The following is an 18,766-nucleotide window of genomic DNA, read 5'->3' as shown; positions in this document are numbered from 1 at the left end:
GGGGCCGTGTTTGCCGATCGAATTAAAAAATTGGAAGACGTTTTTTTTCACCGTTGCAATTAGTTGATATTGGGAACCACAAGAGTGAAATTTTGAACGCTCTCCTTCAGACATCACATACACAGATGCAGAAAGTCAAGTTACGTTTGTAGTTCGCTTCTATTAAAGCCAGCTGGGTTGCTATTTTCTTCAGGAGGTCGCTAATTTGGAAATCAGTAGTTACTCATACCCGTAAAATTTGATCGCTCGACACTTTAGAAAATTCTCGGTATAACAATCAAACATGAATCGCGTTACCACCATCTTATTAAAAACAATCATACCACAAATTAAAAACTAAAAAGAAGAGAAATATAACATTTATTCATTTCTATTTCATAACATATATGATATGAAAATTTATGATCAAGCGGCCACGTTAATTCTGAATTCTTGTAAAGGCAATCGCCGTTGTCAAGGTCGCAAACAAAATGAATTTTTAAATTTGGCAAGGTGAATACAAATAAATAATATCTAGAAATGTATTTTTTGTTCTAAATAAGGACGGAAAACTTAAAGAACTTAAAGGTGTCTTAGGCTGGGGAGACTGGACTGGAATTTCAGGTTAAAAGCGTTGTTTGTCAACTTAAACAATTCAATGTGGCTGGCTTGTAAATTAACATCTGTGTGCACTGAGCGATTGTCACTCGGCTAAATAATCAAGAATTTTTTTTGAGTTTTAGCTCAATTCAAGCCAAACCGAAAAGGCGAACGGGAATGTTTTATTAGAGTGTCCATTGACAATTTTAATGTGGTGCCGCACGCAATTACTTATCACACTTAAACCCCATTTACACGCGCAAAAAAATCGGCACGGCACGGCAAATTTTTGGCACCGTGACCAAACATTTTGGCACGGCACTACCCATTTACACGACCAAAACAACAAGGTTCTCTCCTCTAGGCACGGTACCAATTTTTATATTGGCACCCCTACTTTCCATCGGTTTCCTTGCCGAGTAATGGCAGAAAAATGTTTTGCTGTGATAGTTCATCGTGCTTTCAGTGCAAAACGCGAATTTTATCGGAAAGGAACGAGTTGTCGACCATTCAACATGAAGAGTGTTCGGGGCAAAACAAATCGACATCTGAAAGGAGTTGACGAAATCAGAAGAAGAAGATTGAAAAGTCTGAAAAATAAATGGCTCTTTGCAGTGATGGTGGAAGTGGCTGACTTACGGTGATTTTTTTAGAGCGGGAGCTTTCTCTTATCTTCTGCCTCGGTGGCATTCTTATCCCCCAGAACTTCTCTTTTTGTACTCTTTTCGCCGATCACGTGACTAAAAGAAACAAAGTCTCTTGGGGCGAGAATGACGCAGTGGCCGCCATTTTCGTAGAAACAACGCATGCGTCACACTTGTTTTCGGCACGGTGCCTCGATTTACCCGTGCCGAGACTACCTCCTGGAGGTAGTCTCGGCACCCCTAAAAATTGGGCACTGGTGCCACATTTTTTTTGGGACCGGTACGTTTACACGTCGATAATTGGGAGTGCCGTGCCCAAAATTGTCGCACGGTGCCAAAAATTTGCCGTGCCGTGCCGATTTTTTTGCGCGTGTAAATGGGGTTTTAGTTGAATATATTTTACAAAATAGCAGACGATATGTGGAAATCAGCTTCTTTCTTTACAACAAGCACAATTATTATATTTCGTTAATTTTACACCAATAGCAGCAAAATATAATACAATATATAATATTATAATCTTTATTGTTCTCAAGATAAAAAATACATACCTTAAGTTACATAAAAAATACATATCTAAGTTACGTAAAATACATTAAAAATATAAGAACAATAAAAACATTTAGAAGGATAAAAAAAAATAGATTTTATATGTTTTTGGTTTGCACGGTACCCTTTGTGCTCAAAAACAGTCTGTTGAGCTGATCTGTATGCCTCAATTTCGCTCAAAAATACGAATTATATTTTGTTAAATCACTTGTTAGAACGTTTATCGGTCTTCGAGAGTGAGGGAAGACCGATAATTATGAAAAATTATGAAAAGATTATGAAAAACTCAATCGCTTACAGGGGATCGATCCGTTATTTGGAACGCCCTGTCACAACGACTACACGGTAAAACCAGTAATTTTAAGTCGTTTCTTAACATAGTAAAGGCAAGAACATTCTTAAAAATATTAGCTTCGAGGCGTTATCCGCGCAGACTGTCAGACCGAACGATGATGTTTTTAAATTTTATTGAATTTTTAAATTGTTATTATAATAGTGAATTTTTTCTATCTTCTTAATATTTTTAGGATGTCTTTTTATATGTTTTTTTTTAATTTTTTATTTGTACACGGCCCCGCAAGCGTCAAGCTTTAAACTTTTTTACCGTGTTTATCATTGTTTATTATTGTTATTATTATTATTAAATGGTTTTGAATTTGTAATAACCACCACCTTAGCGTTGACAAGTTCTTGTCATCGCATATCAAATGCGCCGCCAAACGTGACGTGAGCGCGGCGTTTTACAACTGTGATAAGGGTCTAAAATAGGCATTTTGCAATCCCGCATCCCGCCACCCTATTTGGCCCTTATCCCGCCATCCCCGATCCCGCCTGCTAACGTCTCAATTCATCGAATAATTTTTCCCATGAAGCCCATAGGTATAAGTTTCTTCGGTCCGTTTACGCAAAAGGGAAGTTTACGTTAATTGATTAGCTTAGTAGTATTGAAATCCAAATTGTACTTTCCTAAGCTAAGGCTAGACCAACTGTGTGAAGGGCTCCAAGTTGTTTCGTAACATGAAAACCGTGTTACTGAGCTACGGCTGTGAACGCCACTTATGCCATGAATGCAATTTTGATACTTTTTCACCTTAGTACTTTGGGCGTAGGTTTTGTAGAACGAATCGACTGTTAAACCGTACAGAACAGCTAAATAGAGATGTTAACCCGACTAGAAAGTCGATAGCTTAAGTAGCCAACTGATTAAGTAGCCGTACTCGGTTGCTTTTTCTTCTAGGGTGGGATTCTGCTGTTCTTGTTACACTAATCGGGGAACGGTTGATTTTTCTCTACCTGGAGAAAATTCCGGTTGCATGTGCAGTGAAAACAGTTTGTTTGAGCTTCAAAAGAGTTTAACAACTTTAAAAGTCCTTGAAATGCAAGCTGGTATTAGACTCTTTTCAGAGGTCCTGCTAGGATAAATTCCACTGATTTTGCAAGAATTCCCTTGACAGCAAAAAGGATATCTTAATAGGTATTAGCCAGGGCGCTCAAATGGGATGACATTTTCGGTTAGATTTTATTTGAATATAGTTCTGTGTTGTGAGCCTAAAGATTCTTCTTTGTCACAAAAACAAATTTCTACTAGAGGATTCAGCAGATTTTTGGTCTGAACTGCTCTGAAATTAGTGGTAGCCAACTTAACCCATGGAAGATAGCCGTAATTTGCTGTGAGGGATCAAACCACGCCTAAAAATATCGATTTTCTGAAGACGCGCAAAAACCATTTGAAAAATTAAGCCTTAATTTTTCAAATCGCAATCCGCTTCCATCCGAGCCATCCGCAGCCAAAGACACTTGTCTACAGTTTTAATGCTCTAATATAGCAATTGTTAATGAAAATGGACCATTATTTTTAGGTGTCCTACGACACAAATATAAATTTTGGCTGTTCAGAAATTTGGTTAAATCTGTGATAAAGCCCCTTTAAGTCAGAGTACTCTGGTAATTGATGTTTCCATGGGAATGGCACGTGTAAAAATGTCAAAACTAAGAAACAGCTGCAATTTTATGGTGGTTTAGCATAGTAAAGATGGGATGTTTGATGTTCAAAACATAAAGTTATCTGACGTAAAGTATATGAAATGACTCATGTATGTGAACTGCGGAAGAAAAGATCCTGGCAGTGAATTGCAATTGAAGAAATTGCAAAGAAAGAAACCAGAAAATTTCTTGGCTTCAACGGGATTCGAACCCGTGATCTCCGCGATACCGGTGCAATGCTCTACCACTGAGCTATTAAGGCCACACATTGGGAGCTAGGTCAATTGTGAGTTCATATTTTCCCGTGAAAGGAATAGAATGACGAAAGTATATGAAATAATAAGTCATATATGTGAACTTTGGTGGGTTGAAAGTGAAGAATTTATTCTTGCAGTGCATTGCAATAAAAGAAATTGCAAAGAAAGAAACCAGAAAAAATTCTGGCTTCGAACCCGATTCGAACCCGTGACCTCCGCAATACCGTTGTGATGCTCTACCACTGTGAGCTATTGAAGCCACACATTGGGAGCGAGGTCAATTCCAAAGATCTCATTGAAGATCTAACAAAACTGAACTCAAACTTAGAAAATGTCTTTGCCAGCCCGCGCACGTACCAAAAGAAATTACTTTGGAAACCAAAAAAACACATTGGAGATCTCACTGTAAACCACTATTTATGTAATGATTTTTCATGTGCAAAACATTTCACGCTATATCCACCTGTAGTTAAGTAATTTTTTTAACTTGTTTCACAGGTCTGTTCCCGTAAGGAGTTCACCGTTTCATTCTCAACCGGCTGTCGGTCCACTTCAGGTGTTCCAAAATGAAGAGCAATTGGAAACTATTTCTTCATTGCCTTATTGTCGTAGCAATTCTACCTCAACTTTTGATGGCCCGCTCTTTAAGTCCACCGAAACAAAAGGTTTTAATCTTGGGAGCTGGAGCTGCTGGCATCACAGCGGCCAAGACACTTCATGACAAAGGCATCACCGACTTTCTGGTGTTAGAAGCACAGGACTACATTGGAGGACGAATGAAGCAAGTACCATTTGCTGGTATGAAAGTAGAAGAAGGCGCGAACTGGATTCATTTCGTGGAGGAGGACGACAATCCTCTAGTTCCCTTGAAGGAAAAGTATGGCTTAAAGGGACATATGTCGAATTACAGCGATTTATGTATGAGGTTAGTTCACTAGTTTATAGTTGTAGTAAGAATCTCGCCTTATTACCCCAGTAGTGTCGTATATACGATCCCGTCGACGTTCAATATGGCCACTTACGTTTGGCCCGAAGGAAAGCCCACTCATATAAAACTACGTTTATAATACAAGCTAAGAAATTTCCAAACCGCTGTTTCGTTAAAAGGAGCTTTAGTAATCTTAAAGACTTGCCATATGTGGAGGGGATGGTACTTTAACAGTTTACTTGCGATATTTGGAAGGGAGTGGTATTTCAGGGTCTTGAAATATGGCTTTTGGTGGCCATCTGCGAGGGATCCGGACTAGCAGGTGCCCAATGAAACAAGTTCTTTAGTGACCATGACCGAATTTAAAAGTGAATGGAAGAGGCCTAATCAATAGTAAGTTGGATTCTTTTCGATTCGTAGAGAGGTCATCGCTCAAGCTCTGACCGGGCTAATTGCCGGATTACTATTATATACGTATATAGAGGATATTACACGGTGGCGAGAAGATATGAATTTTATGTCCCTCTAAAAACCTTGAAATCGTCAAGGTTTCCATTATCGTGTTCTCGTTCTTAACTTTTTTGGAAAACTCATTCTTTTTCGATGCTTAGCTTAGTTAAACAAATTTAACCTTCGTGTTGATGCTTGCTAACAACAAACGACACGAAACCAAGTTCATTCAACAAAGTAGAAAAGGCGCGAATCGTGACGTCAATGAGCGATGTGCCACTCGCAAGAGTTTCATCCGGAAAATACGCCACTCGGGTCCCGGATGGAGTGGCGAATAATATTTACGAGTGGTTTAGTTCTCAGTAAAACACTCTCCTCCATATAATAAAAACGCAAACGAACCGGTTAACTGTGGGGGCAGCCAGAAAAAAATACCTGAGGGCAACCAGCTGGATGAACAAGTATTCCTTTCAGAGGGAGTAGCAATACAAGCACTCCATGTTGCTTCAGGCCACGCAAAACGAGATAAGTTCTGGCTGCATGGACCATGAATACATTTTAAAATGATTTGAGAGGCCGGTTGAAAATAATTTTTCTTTTTAAAAGTTAGTCGCTTAGAGGAACGATAAAAGCTGTGGCAGTTGTTTCAAGTATTTCCATAACTCTACGGAAACAAGACATTGTCGATTAAAACTTATTTTATGATAGTGATAGTTTTCAGACAACCACAGCACGCGTTTTGATTTTTGTTTTGATTTTAATCTTAGCATGTAATTAAATCCCACACCTTCTTCGTCACCCTTTTTATTCGTGTCAACAGTAAAGGAGTTTATGTTAACGTTCCATCTCCTTTAAACTTCAGGGATGACTTTGGCAAAGATATAACTGACTGGAAAACGTACAAGCTGTGGGAGGAAACTGTGGACAAGCTATTTGAAATGGGCGAGGAAAGGGACGGACGAGACTCTCCCCCCAGAGACATGCCTGCCTCGGTTGGCCTTAGGTTGCTCGGCTGGCGTTCCAACACTCCAATGAAAAAGGTTTTCTCCTGGTATGACATCGATTTTGAGTACGGTAGAGGTGAACGCGAAACCTCCCTGAATAATATGGGATTTCCAGGAGAAGACTTCTTCATTACCGACCAGAGAGGCTACTGGACTGTCTTCAGTGACTTCTACAAGAGTTTCGAGGACAAAATCTTGCTGAACAAGCCTGTCTCGAAGATAATCTACTCTGACGATGGTGTTGAAGTCATTACAACCGGAGGAGAGAAGTTCACTGCAGAATACGCTCTGTCCACGTTTAGTTCTGGAGTACTTGGCAGTGGCTCGGTAGAGTTCGACCCTCCCTTACCCGAGTGGAAGAAAGAAGCGATCTTTCGCTTCAGACCTGTGTACTTCACCAAGATTTTTCTGAAGTTTCCTCGTGATTTCTGGGATGACCACGAGTGGATTATGCACATTTCCCAGAAGACGAGCCACTTCCCAATTTTCTATGACCTGGATCGACCTGGCTTCTTCCCTGGCTCCACCACTCTGTTTACATCCGTTACAGGTGACGAGGCGCTTAGAGTGGAAGCACAAGATGATTCCCAAACCATGGAAGAAGTGATGGCAGTGCTGAGAAAAATGTATGGATCCAACATACCCAATGCCACGGGTAGGTAAAGCTTAAAGATGTGCCCGAGCCCCGGTCATCTTTTGTTCTCTTTAAATAACAACGCTGTTAAGTGCCATTAAAATCAAAGAAATCGTTTGTTGAAGCAAAATTAGATATTTTGGGTTTACGGGGTGCATTATTTTAACTAGTTTATGGGTATATTCTCAAATAAAGGAAACTTTTCCCCACAGTTTAATAGTTTTGGGAATTTTGGGCAAATTTGGGAATTTCAAAATTAGTGTATTTTGGGTTGGGAGTGGTTTTCGGGGTCAGCCGAATTAGCAATTAACGAACTAATGGACAAACACACATTTTACAGTCAACAGCATGGTGGCTTTAACCTATAGGCTTACACTGTTGGATGGACAAAAAAATGTTAAAATCACTCCATTTCGGGAACAGAATTACACGGAAATGTTACAGATACCAGTACGAAGATAACATGCCATTTGTTGAATGATAACAACTCAAACTTATTTATCTGAGTTTCGAATTCAATTAAATTAACAAACACCATTCCAGTACTGTGTTATTTGGAGCCCTCCATCACGCTCACCCTACCTAGGTTGGAACCTCATATTACTATCTTGTGTGAGTAACATTGTTTGTGGCTCAAAAAGAAAGAGCTAAAGTGCAAACTTCCCAACACTCTTGTCTGTTTTTGCAGAATCCAATGAAATTTACCATATGATTATGACCTTTTCTCGATGAATTAGTACTCTCAATCGGTAAAGCCTTAGCTTTGAATAAATAGTCTGATAGAATAACAATGCAGCAGCAGTCACGACAACTTACATTAAACCTATTCTTAACGTTTGTTTCTACCTTAGAATCATCCTCAATCATATCAAATATGGCTGGGATTAAGTGTTTCATTTCATTCATTTAACGTTTCTTTTTTATAGATATCCATGTCAGCAAATGGTCACAGAATCCATTTGTACGAGGCTCGTGGGCAGATCCAGTGATCGGCACAAGCTGGGGTCATTACGACAACATGGCCGGCCGACTGAAAAATCTCTTCTTCGCCGGTGAGTGCACCAGCTCCGATTGGTATGGATTCGTCCAGGGTGGCTACTACACGGGACGGGATAAAGCCAGAGAAATCGCCGAATGTATCAATGGAGAGAAGTGTGAGCCATACGAGCCTGCTAAAGAGTTCATATAGGAAGAATGGTGATAAAATGGGGATAAATAAAAGCGGTTAATTGTGGGTAAAGCGTGTTAAAAATAAATTGGGTGACGGTTTCGTTATCCTTTATCTTGTAAGCTGGCGATGAAGTAAAATAAATTGACATCACCACCATTAACACAAAAAAATTACGAAACATAAAAACGTTTTGCAGGCAAAAGTAAAAGAACAAAAAACATCTCTTGGGGCCTCTCCCTTGTTAGTTCCTTTGCTTGGTAAAAGCAAAGCTCCCCATTTTTATTATTTTTCCACATAATTACACGCAACCTGATTTTTTTTTTCAATTTCCTTAGTATCGTACCTGGCCCCTTATAAGGGCTAGAGACCTACGTCATCGATTCCATAGAAACAGCAACTAAATCCCAATCAAAGCTCAGTAAATGAGATGTACGCGTGCGCATGAGAGAGAAAACATCGAATGAAAAAGTTATTGCGCAGCCAGAAGCAGCGTTGTGAAGAATTTTAAAACTTAACCTAAAGCGTCTAGCCAAACCAAAGATACAACAGCGATCTACGCTTTACGAAAAATCTTTTAGAAAGATGCAATGACTTTTAGAAAACAGTTCTTTCGATTTTTCGAGCCTTTCGAGGGTTCTCGATATTTCCAGTCAGGATCTCTTAAGGTGGCGGTGATGGTATATCCTAAAATGTGACGATAATGAGGAAAAAGTCCTAATTAAAAGAAAATATAACATTTAAAACCCCTGGACAGGGGTGAGTACGAGTCAAGGCATGTACACAGTGGTAGACAGATGTAGACAAGGTTTAAAATGTATAAATGAAACATTGTTAAAAAGCTGTAAAGAGATGTACCGATTAATTGTTATAATAACTTGTGAAAAGCTTCTTTTGAATCGCCATCACAGGCTTTTTCATTTTCCTATAAAACAGAATAATTCAAAGCCCTTCAAGTGTTTTTTGCACATATCTTGATGATCCCGATGATACTTGCATTCTGTATTTTAGCAGCGAGCATGAAGCGTTGCTATTTTTTTACTACATTAACCACAGGGAGCAGAGAAGCCAAATTCGACCTTCGTAAATATTAAACTGTTCGATCTATTTCATAGCGCTTCTCCCGCCCTGGTTATCTGATCTTTTTATTTACGCGACGGTTAAATCAGCAGGAATCCTGTTGCGCTTAGCGTAGCCGCGGGCTCAATGACCGTGAGCGCCACAGGATCGTTACGCAGTAATAAAAGAGACAGGACTCTTTTTCTTCTCGGCACAGTCGTGTCTCTTGTCCGTTGCCCTTCGGGCAACAAACGAACGGAAACCCGCTGCGATTACGCAACAGACTATTCAACGAGTTTCCCGCTGGCTTAACCGTCGCGTAATCAAAAAGATCGGATAACGTATGACAAGCGCTACGAAATAGATCGAACAAAGGTCGAATTTGGCTCCTCTGCTCCCTGTGCATTAATTCGCACTTTAATGCATTTAAAAATTTACTTTGGTAAGGGAGGAGAATCGTCAACTACGTGTTGCTTTTTCCTGTTACATCAGGACTAAACAGGATAACTAACTAATTTGTTTAGTTTTAAGTTTTATTCTTACAAACTTGATCTCATTCGTACAGTAGTGGATAGGGCTTTTAAGATCGACAATACGTGGAACGATTTCCAAATGCGACGATAGGTTTTTCCACACTGGAACACAATTCACGGATAAAGTGAAAGTTCGGAACTGTAACGGGGAACACTCTGGAAACATTCTGAACGCGTGGGAAATTAGCTCTTGGGAGCAATTTGCTTGGCCTGCGCGCGGGGACGGAAACTCGTCACGATTTCCTGGTACACGGGAATCCCTTACGGACGTCAAGGAGGAGCAACTTGGGTCCAACAGTAGTTTATTGCTTCGTTGATGCAATTGAAAAACGTTACAAGATTGCTTGCTTATATATGATTTTCTAGGTACAAAGTACACGTCCAGACACTTAAAGTAAATGCGGAACAAATACGCCCACGCGTGAAACAGAAGAACTCAAAATATTCTTTTCAAAGTTAGCAATTCTTAATTGATTGAAAAGCAGGGAAATTCTCCCATTGAAAGGATCTGATGTAATACAAATTTCCCTATGTATGGAGCTCGTGCAATGCCGGATATCAAACAAAGGATTCAAACAACGCAGGCGCAGTTGTACAATCAAGAACAATATACATCATAACTAAGCGAAAACGCAGTTGTACAAGTACAAAGTCCAGATTGAAAAAAAAAATAGAATACAACAAGAAAGCTCTGACTTTGTTTTGAAGGTTAGTGATTTACTGTTGGCTTTTCTGCAGTTTTTTAACAATTGAAAAAAAAACTTTAAACTAGACTAATTTAAATAAGATAAACTGAGCAACAACAAACTGCCACTTCGATTCCAAAGTAAAAACGAGATTATATGAACTAATCTAAGCTTTGATTTCACTCAATGTTCACTTCATTGCCACCCGATTATGAAAACCAACTGTAAAAAACGGTTTACGACCTTACTTTTTTCTTAAATTTGCAAGAAAAATGCCTAAAAATGTCCTAAAATCTAGACAAGAGATTATATGTCATCAAGCCTATCGCTTTGCAAATCTCATTGCTTTTAAAGCCTTCATACATCGCACTTGGATCTGGCTTCTAAAGTCCTGCAGTAATTCCTTACTTGTTCCTGTCTTTCCTCGGCCTCTTCATTGCGCCCTAGTCTTGTCAAAACGTCCGTCATAAAGTTCAATGTGTCAATTGTGTCCTGCTGAACGCCCACGACGTCTTCCTGAATTTCAAGTGCCTTCTCAAGCTCCGTCAAGGCCGAATGCCATTTTTCGCGAATGATATGAACAAGGCTTAGATGGACGTGTGATCGAGCGGTGTCTTGATGGACTCCTAACAGTCCCTCTCGTAATTCTAGCGCATCCTTGGTGTACCTTTCGGCCTGATCAGCGTATTTTAATGCATCTTCTTTTGCGAGGGCAATGTACGCGAACGCGATGTGTTGAAGAATAGAAGCTGTCCAGGGGTGGTCACCGAGGCATCGTTTGTAAATTGACAGGGTCTCTGTTTTCCAGATTTGTACTGCGGAGTGGTATTCGCCACAATGACGGTACGAATCTGTGGAAAGATCACAGATGTGCTGAATCTACATTCCAGAAACCTCGGGAGATTGGGCACTAGCTTTTGGCTCAAGGAGTTTTGTGATCATTAAGGTAACCAACGTGACCTGTGATTGAGAGATACCTAAGCCATCCAGTCCAGAAAAGAAACTGCTGCTTAATCTGTCCAAGGATCTGAAGAGGCGATTTTTTTTATTTTCCTTGAATTAGTATACGTAATTGGACTACATGCTGTCCAATTTGGAAATAATTTGATGAAAAAAAATCCGAGCGCAGCCAAAGGCTGTCAGAGGAATCTTTTGAATCTAATTATTTCCAAATTGGACAAGCATGTAGTCCGGTTACATATTAGTTATATAGCTTGTAGTCAGTCCATCCAGCGCAAACAATAAACTTATGTCCAGAACGGGAAAAGCATTCAACAATAGTAGGCATAACACAGCACATGCAACTCACTCAAATAGCTGCGCTGACAATATAGGATTTACTGACAGCTATATAATAAAGACTACAACAGCTCTAACTGAAGGCAGCAGGGTTGGAAATTAGCGCTCGCCCGCTCGCCCAGTCGAGTGTGAAAACAGTCGGGCGAGTACAAATCACGGATCACTCGCCCGGTTTGGCGAGTACGATTGTCATATCCAGAATATATTATTCAGAATAAGCGAAACTTTTACTTCCCACTTTAAAATAATCTACACTGTCCACAAGCCGATAGCTTACCAACTTTTGAAATCTCAAACAAAGCTGTGATCGCGTTCGTAAAATGGCTACCGTTTGGGGCATGTTACATGACGGACGTACTTGTACAAAGTAATACCTCTGGTCAAAAATTCACTGGCTTATCCATGGAGCCGCGAAACGCAGCAAGATGGCCATTTCTCGCCTCTTTTCCTGTACAATTCGCTTGCAAACAACAAGAATTTGGAAATACGTTCAAATAAAACTGCGTTTCAACTTTTGAAGTAAGTGTGCTCATGTTTTATTGTGGAGTAAGGTCTATATTTGGCAATTTTTCATTGAAGAAATAGATTGCAGTCTGTTTTGCGATCGACCACCAAAGTGGCACAGTGAGTATCAAAACGTGATTAAAAGTTGAAGTTGTATATTTTATTATTCGTAGAGGGAGGGGAACCTAAATTTTTCTTTTTTAATGGAAGAAGAGTGGGCGAGTGAAAATTGATCTGGGCGAGTGAAATTTGAAGGTCACTCGCCCGGATGGCGAGTGCTCCAAAATTTTAGTTTCCAACCCTGAGGCAGTGTTACACAATTTGCCTTGCAACTTGTAACGGAATACTGCCAATCAAAAACCAATGTAACTTACAGAGGAGGTGTCACACAGATGTTTTTGCAATTGGCAACACACCTGATGTATAACAGGATCTTGAAATCTCTAGCAAGTCAAGGGAGCTAGGCTCTGACTGGATTTGTTTAATGCTATTGACATATAACACGTAGCAACTTGTCTCGAATGCTGCGAAAAGGAGAAGATAGTTCTACTTTCCGTGCAACTCGCAACGCAACATTTTGTTGCACTGCATGTTGCAAAAGTGGGATGTTACACCTGGAGTTTTTCGGTAACTGGAAATGCAATGTTTGCTGACGCTGCGTAGCAAGTTGCAAGGGGAATTCCCTTCCCTCATGTAACAAGGTGTTTATCATAGCTATAGTGTAAATCTCACGTCCAAGGTCACAGTATCCCGCGGCCACATAAAGAGGAACTCCTAAGTCCTTTCTGAGTGCGATTCCCTCATGGATCAGTTGCCGGCCTCTTTCGACTTCTCCCTGCGAGAAAAAGAAAAGATGGGAATGACACAGTGTTAGTAAACTGTTTTAATCTTCCTACCTTTTCTCTGTCGCGGTTTTTCTATCGCGTCTCGTGCTTTCCTACTTTTATAATCTATGAGTTGTTTCTTTCAGGTACTTGAAGACATCTTTAAAAATTGCCAAAGATCCTTTAAGTTAGTTGGTCCACTTCAAATCTGTCTCAAGGATTTACTGCATCCTGCAGGGTCATTCAACGAAATTTTTCTGGCGCCATGAGTGACGAAATTTGGTTTCTTGAATGACTTAAATTCAATAATGTAATAATGAGGTGTGAGCGAGTGAGAGAGTGAGTGAGTGAGTGAGTGAAATTGAGGTCCATTCCTATACTTCATAGCATACAATGAGTTAAAAGGGTTCCATGCAGGGCTCCACTACATTGCCCCAGGCATTTTTTATCTCAACACTAGGAAGAAAAAAAAAGTGGACTCCTGGAGATGAAATGTTCAACATGACACGAGCGTGTGACAAAGAAAAATCTGAGTCCCCGACGAGAATCGATCCCATGGCCTCCCAGATACCGGTTGGGCGCTCAAAACAACTGAGCTACGAGAGACTCGTGATGAGCTGGGCATTTGATAGGTTGATATATGACACGCGTCCTGTATAATGCTAGGATCAGCAATGTCGAAAGGAGGCTACAAGGCTACAGATCCTGAATGCCTATACATGCAAAAACTACCTGTCATGATGTAAAGCGCTTTTTGCTTTTGTTGCATTCTACATCTGGCAGTATTTAAAATGTTTCAATCCGACATCATCAAAATTTTAATATCTAAACCACTTAGATCGTAATCTATAGATCACTGTGGAAATTTTTAAGAAGGCTTGCAATTTTGTTAGAGACTTACATCTAGACAAGCTTATTACCTGAAGCAAAACGCACAAGCCAAGCTTAGTGGTGGTATGAGCATGCTTCTCACACTTCTGTGCTTCTTCTGGTAGTGTCTTGCGGATCTCATAGGCTTCCTGGAATATCTGAAGAGTTGTCTCGTCATTTTTGCCGTGAGCTAGATCTTCTAGACGACGGAACCCAAACGAATTTAGACTGTCTGCTAGTCTTTTTTCGTCGGCTGAATGCCTGGCGATTTGGCAGCACTTCTGGTACACTGTAGTACACGCCATTGGTGGTGACAAAATTTTGGCCAAGAAATCCACCACTTCGTTAGCAACGTCTATAGCAAATTCTTTCTCTTTTGCCTCGCTAGTGTCGTCAAGACAGTTTTTCAACGCTTCCATGATGTTTGGCTTGTTTTTCCGAAAGCTAATAATGGCACTTGAAGAGGAATCTTTCGCAATGAACTCTTTATGGAGACTTCTGAGAAGCTCAAGGAAATGGTGATTAAACTTATCTTCGGCGGCGCGACCTACATCTACCAAGTTTAAGGAGGCTCTTTCTTCCTTGCAGTAGGTCTGTATCAGTGGATGGATAACTAAAAGGTCTTCATTGATCCTTTGCAGCAGACAACATTGAATTAATTTCGTCTTTACGGTTTCCAGTTGATACTTGTCGTCAAACAAGAACTGAATGTCATCGGTAGAGAACGAAGACGGGAACACCGAAAGCATAACTAAATTCCTCAAAACATGTTCGGGAAATTTGTGAAGAAAGTAGCGGCCCACGTCTTGATAAAAAGTAGTCGAGGACTTGAGGACTCTCAAGGGGTTTTGTCTTAACTCTTGGGTGAACACTTTGGGGTCGAATCCATCGGCAATCAACGAACTCGCACATTTGAGGAACAAAGGTATTCCACCGCAGAGCTCGCCAAGTTCTTTGGCGTAGTTCTTAGCGTTGGGTGCTAACTGCGTCAGTAATTCTGCTGATGATACAGGATCAAGTGGGTCAAGACGAATTTTATGGACGTCGCCGGCTGAATCGAAGCCTACATCCCGCTGTGTCGTGATAATTACTTTAACCTTAGGTGCACACCTCACAAGGCATTTAATGAAGTTATCAAAGATATCCCCTTGAATATTTTCGGTGTTGTCCAGGATGATGAAATGGTCGTCTGTTAGCTCCGAAAGTTTTCGCACAGCATGTGACACGGTGTTACTGTCGCTTGTTGTCCAGCGACGATTGGTTAAATGATAAAGTATTTCGTGACAGACTTCCACGAGATTCACTTGTCTTTCAACGTACAACACAGGCAATTTTTCGTTTTGTAATAAGTGGCCAACTCGAATTGCGACTTCCGTTTTACCCATTCCAGGAAGAGCAATAAGAATGACCATGTGTGAAGAACCCGTCGACAGCTTCTTCGCGATTTCATTAACAACTGTATCTCTGCCAATGAAGTGACAATTTTGACGCGGTAGATTGCTCTTTCTGGACGGTTCTAGGAAAGAAGTGGTAATTAATACCGTTCAAGATCTAGAGCTCCTTGGAGATAGTGCCGTAATGATTTGATTTAGCGCCCGGGGCGCTTATTTACTTTTGGCACCTCAAGGGAGGGCGCTTATTCGAGACAGGGCGCTTATTCGGGACAGGGCGCTTATTTAATTTTTTGAGAAACAACCAAATGTTCAAAACAAAACTTTAATAAATATTAAAATAACTAACAATAATAGAAACTGTTAAAGTAACAAATTGTTGAAAGTTCAGTTACTTGTAAAAAAATTGTTTTTTGAAGCAGGAAATATACACATGTATGGTACGGTAAATGTTCATTAGCTTATCTATGCGACGTTGATGGCTTCAGTAGGAGCAGTTATCCACAGTAGAGACGCTTATAAGAATGGGGGGGGGGGGTGCTTATTAGAATGGGGGCGCTGATTGGAATAGGGGCGCTTATTGACAAAAACACTTTCGAAGGAGGGCGCTTATTCGGAAGGGGGCGCTTATTGGAAGAAGGGCGCTAAATCAAATTATTGCGGTAATTGATTTCATTTTTATATCCAAATATCTTTTATTTAAACTGAATTCTGATAGAGCCAATGAATCGACTTCCGAGCTGAAATTTACTTAATATAAATATTGGGTGGGAACTGGAAAATAGTGAGTTGCCATAGTAACAGAATTTTATTACAGCCCAAGGTGTGACCCTGTGGAACTATAAGTATGCCAAGTTTCACTAGTCTATGTATTAAATTAACCAATATAGTTATATTTTTAAACTTGGCGTAATCAATAACTCTTCGAGATACCGAGTGTTTTGCATGAGGTATGAGTAGGGGAAATGATAATATCGAAAGCGATTTGCGATGCATTAAATGGACCCCCTTTTAAATCAACAGGTTAAAGCCGACTTTAAAGTTTGACTGCCACTTTACTCTAAAAGGAAAGTTATCAGTTGATTGATTTCCCTGATTATCAGCTGGCTGGGAATTCCCCTTGTCCTGAATTCCTGCTTAGCCATCATTATCGTCTCGCGTTTCACCTTTCAGTATTTATTTAAATTTCGTCCGAGGCACGGTGCGTGATCGTTTCTCAACGTTAAAGAAAATTTGCGAAATTTCACCGTGCTTTCAGTTTACTATTGGTTTGTCTGTAAAATGTCCTGAGGATTTTTTTTGTGGAAGTCACGGAAGGAACGTCACGGACAGCCACTATGACTCTCGTTTCCTTCACGACATGCATTAATTCACCTTGCGCGTCGCCCTCGCGCAAAGCTTAATTTCTTCCGCCCACGATAAGACCCTTGTTCTTCGCTTCGATAAAACACACTGATCGCTAAGGGATTAAATCAGACAATTCTGGTTGTGAAAATAACAACGAACGACTTCCTACAAATTTTTAGTTATTTTCCTTTTCCTTTCGATATCTACAGGCTTGGTGGAAACATTCGGCGAACTCCCCGAAATAATTGCAATTCAGAACTGTGTTTACATGTTTTGGCGTGCATAAATCCCTCGAAAAGATTGTTGCTGATTTAGTTTAGCTTCAAAGACTCTACTTCGCATAAGAGCGAGCCTATATGCTAATTAAAATGCTAAGCGAGACCTTTCTAGCCTTATGAGGGACCGGTTTGTGGGCCGGTTGTGTTTGCTGTCGTTTAGCATATCATATCTATAAGGCATAGATACGCAAGCTGGTATGAAAACAAATCAGAAATCTGTATTGTTATTCGTCATTAGCATGTAAGAATCGAGCTTTTGTAAAATCGCTCTATTATAGACCTTAATAATGCCTAACAATGCAGCCAAAAGAGCGTCAACATAAATTTACAAGCCAGAGCGATTTTACGAAGTCTACTTAGTTTATACCTACCTCCACGAGCCCTCTACGAATGCCTTTTTATACAACGCTGATAAACTTAAATGTAATTATAACGGAAACTTCATTGACAAGTAACTGAAGTAAAACAGAATCGACAAGTAAAATAATCCGAATGCAGTGATCTGAATTTTACGAAGTTCATATCTATAAAACGTTAAACGTCATACCTTTTTCTCTCACCCTGTTGGCGAGTTGAATGTTCCCTGCGGTTTCCAGGAGGTTTGTTAAATAGTTTAAGTCTCCCGGGCAAATTTTACCTCCTTTCCAAAGCGCGACTAAAAACTCTCGTGCTGACATGATCGAACTGAGTTCTCCCTTAGGCAAATCGTCCTCGCACAAAAATTTCAAATTTTTCAGTTCTTCAGTGGTTATTTCGCGTGCTATCTCGATCAAGAAAACGCGAAATGCTCTGTCATTTGTACTTCCTGTTTGCGCAGACGACGCCATGATTGCACTCTTGGCTGTTTTCAGGAGCAAACGGAAGTGAATGAAAACGAGGTCCATACCACAAATCGTATCATTTCCATGTTGTTGACGGGGTAACCTGATCTGAACAAACAAGACATACCGTATTTTTGCCATTCGGTAAGAAAATAATAATAACTACTGATAAAATTAACAACTTTGGAAAAATGGCGCTCTGCAATTCTGAGAACAAATCAATAAACAAGAAAATCACCGGAAGTTGCTTGCTTGTTTTCTTCGTTGGATCGAGGTACATACATACACATACATACATAGCTTTTTGTTAAGGCAGGTCTCGTAGGGCAACCATAAAGGCTGGTGTGGACCTGCCATTAAATAATACACTTACAAAACATATAACTATTAATGAAAAAGAAATATAAAAAGAGAATTAAAAATATGAAGTCAGAATCCTTGGAATTAATCAAGCAGTCCAAGCAGCCCTCTTTCTCAAACTGGATTAGGTCTATAGATCTAGAGATACGTTTAAGACTTGCTTTGAAAAGCTGTAAGAAGGCAGCGTTTCTGATTTTTCTCGGGATTGAGTGCCATACAATAGGGCCCCGATATCTCACGCTGTTTCTTCCAAGTAAACTATTGTAACGTATTAGAGAAAAGTCATTAGAGCGCCTTAATTTATAATTATTATCGTCAGTAACGTGTTCCAAGCAGAGATTAGGTGAAATATAAATTACACCAGTCAGGTCTTTGACTCCTGGAACAAATCGCGAAGTTCGGGAAATTCAAATTAAATTGCAGTGTTTGCCTGAGGAGGAAGGGGGGATGTGGGGGGGGGGGGGGGGGGGTTACTGATTAAAGCAACCCAAAGAGGAATGACTTATATCGGAAGTTGTGAGAAATCTGGATTTCACTGTAAACCTTGAGGGGCCTGAAAGGGTAGAAATCGGGATTTGCCTATTTAATATATTTTTTC

General features: G+C 40.1%; 2 protein-coding genes across 3 annotated transcripts in view; one reads left to right on the top strand and one right to left on the bottom strand.

The window, feature by feature from the left end:
- The window catches only part of LOC144658569 (uncharacterized), a 60,630-nt gene extending 52,296 nt beyond the window's left edge, over positions 1-8,334 (top strand). For both annotated transcript variants that reach the window (XM_078519121.1, XM_078519049.1), the window contains exons 2-4: positions 4,511-4,937; positions 6,253-7,049; positions 7,955-8,334. In XM_078519121.1, coding sequence (XP_078375247.1) covers positions 4,579-4,937; positions 6,253-7,049; positions 7,955-8,217 — 1,419 coding nt within the window. In that variant the 5' untranslated portion in view covers positions 4,511-4,578 and the 3' untranslated portion in view covers positions 8,218-8,334. The remainder of the gene's footprint in view (positions 1-4,510; positions 4,938-6,252; positions 7,050-7,954) is intronic.
- A 1,540-nt stretch (positions 8,335-9,874) lies between these two features.
- On the bottom strand, positions 9,875-17,855 carry LOC144653193 (uncharacterized). The gene is made up of 4 exons (XM_078513170.1): positions 17,535-17,855; positions 14,022-15,487; positions 13,010-13,112; positions 9,875-11,325 (listed from the first exon to the last, which is right to left on the bottom strand). The coding sequence occupies exons 1-4, from the start codon at positions 17,812-17,814 to the stop codon at positions 10,832-10,834; spliced, it is 2,343 nt and encodes a 780-aa protein (XP_078369296.1). The 5' UTR covers positions 17,815-17,855; the 3' UTR covers positions 9,875-10,831.
- Positions 17,856-18,766: the final 911 nt, after the last annotated feature.

Source organism: Oculina patagonica, chromosome 1 (genome assembly GCF_052425735.1).
Source record: "Oculina patagonica isolate OP01 chromosome 1, crgOcupat, whole genome shotgun sequence".
Taxonomy (NCBI): Eukaryota; Metazoa; Cnidaria; class Anthozoa; order Scleractinia; family Oculinidae; genus Oculina; species Oculina patagonica.
The sequence above is the reverse complement of the archived record's forward strand: the minus strand, read 5'-3'. Positions and strand labels throughout refer to the sequence as shown.

What these genes read in the sequence shown, in the direction of transcription:
- LOC144653193 (XM_078513170.1), bottom strand. Translation starts at nt 17,814, where the DNA reads ATGGCGTCGTCTGCGCAAACAGGAAGTACAAATGACAGAGCATTTCGC. An exon ending in CAACAGGGTGAGAGAAAAAG is followed by an intron (nt 15,488 to 17,534) that starts GTATGACGTTTA and finishes CTTCTTTCCTAG; the next exon opens with AACCGTCCAGAAAGAGCAAT. An exon ending in GGGATACTGTGACCTTGGAC is followed by an intron (nt 11,326 to 13,009) that starts GTGAGATTTACA and finishes ATCTTTCCACAG; the next exon opens with ATTCGTACCGTCATTGTGGC.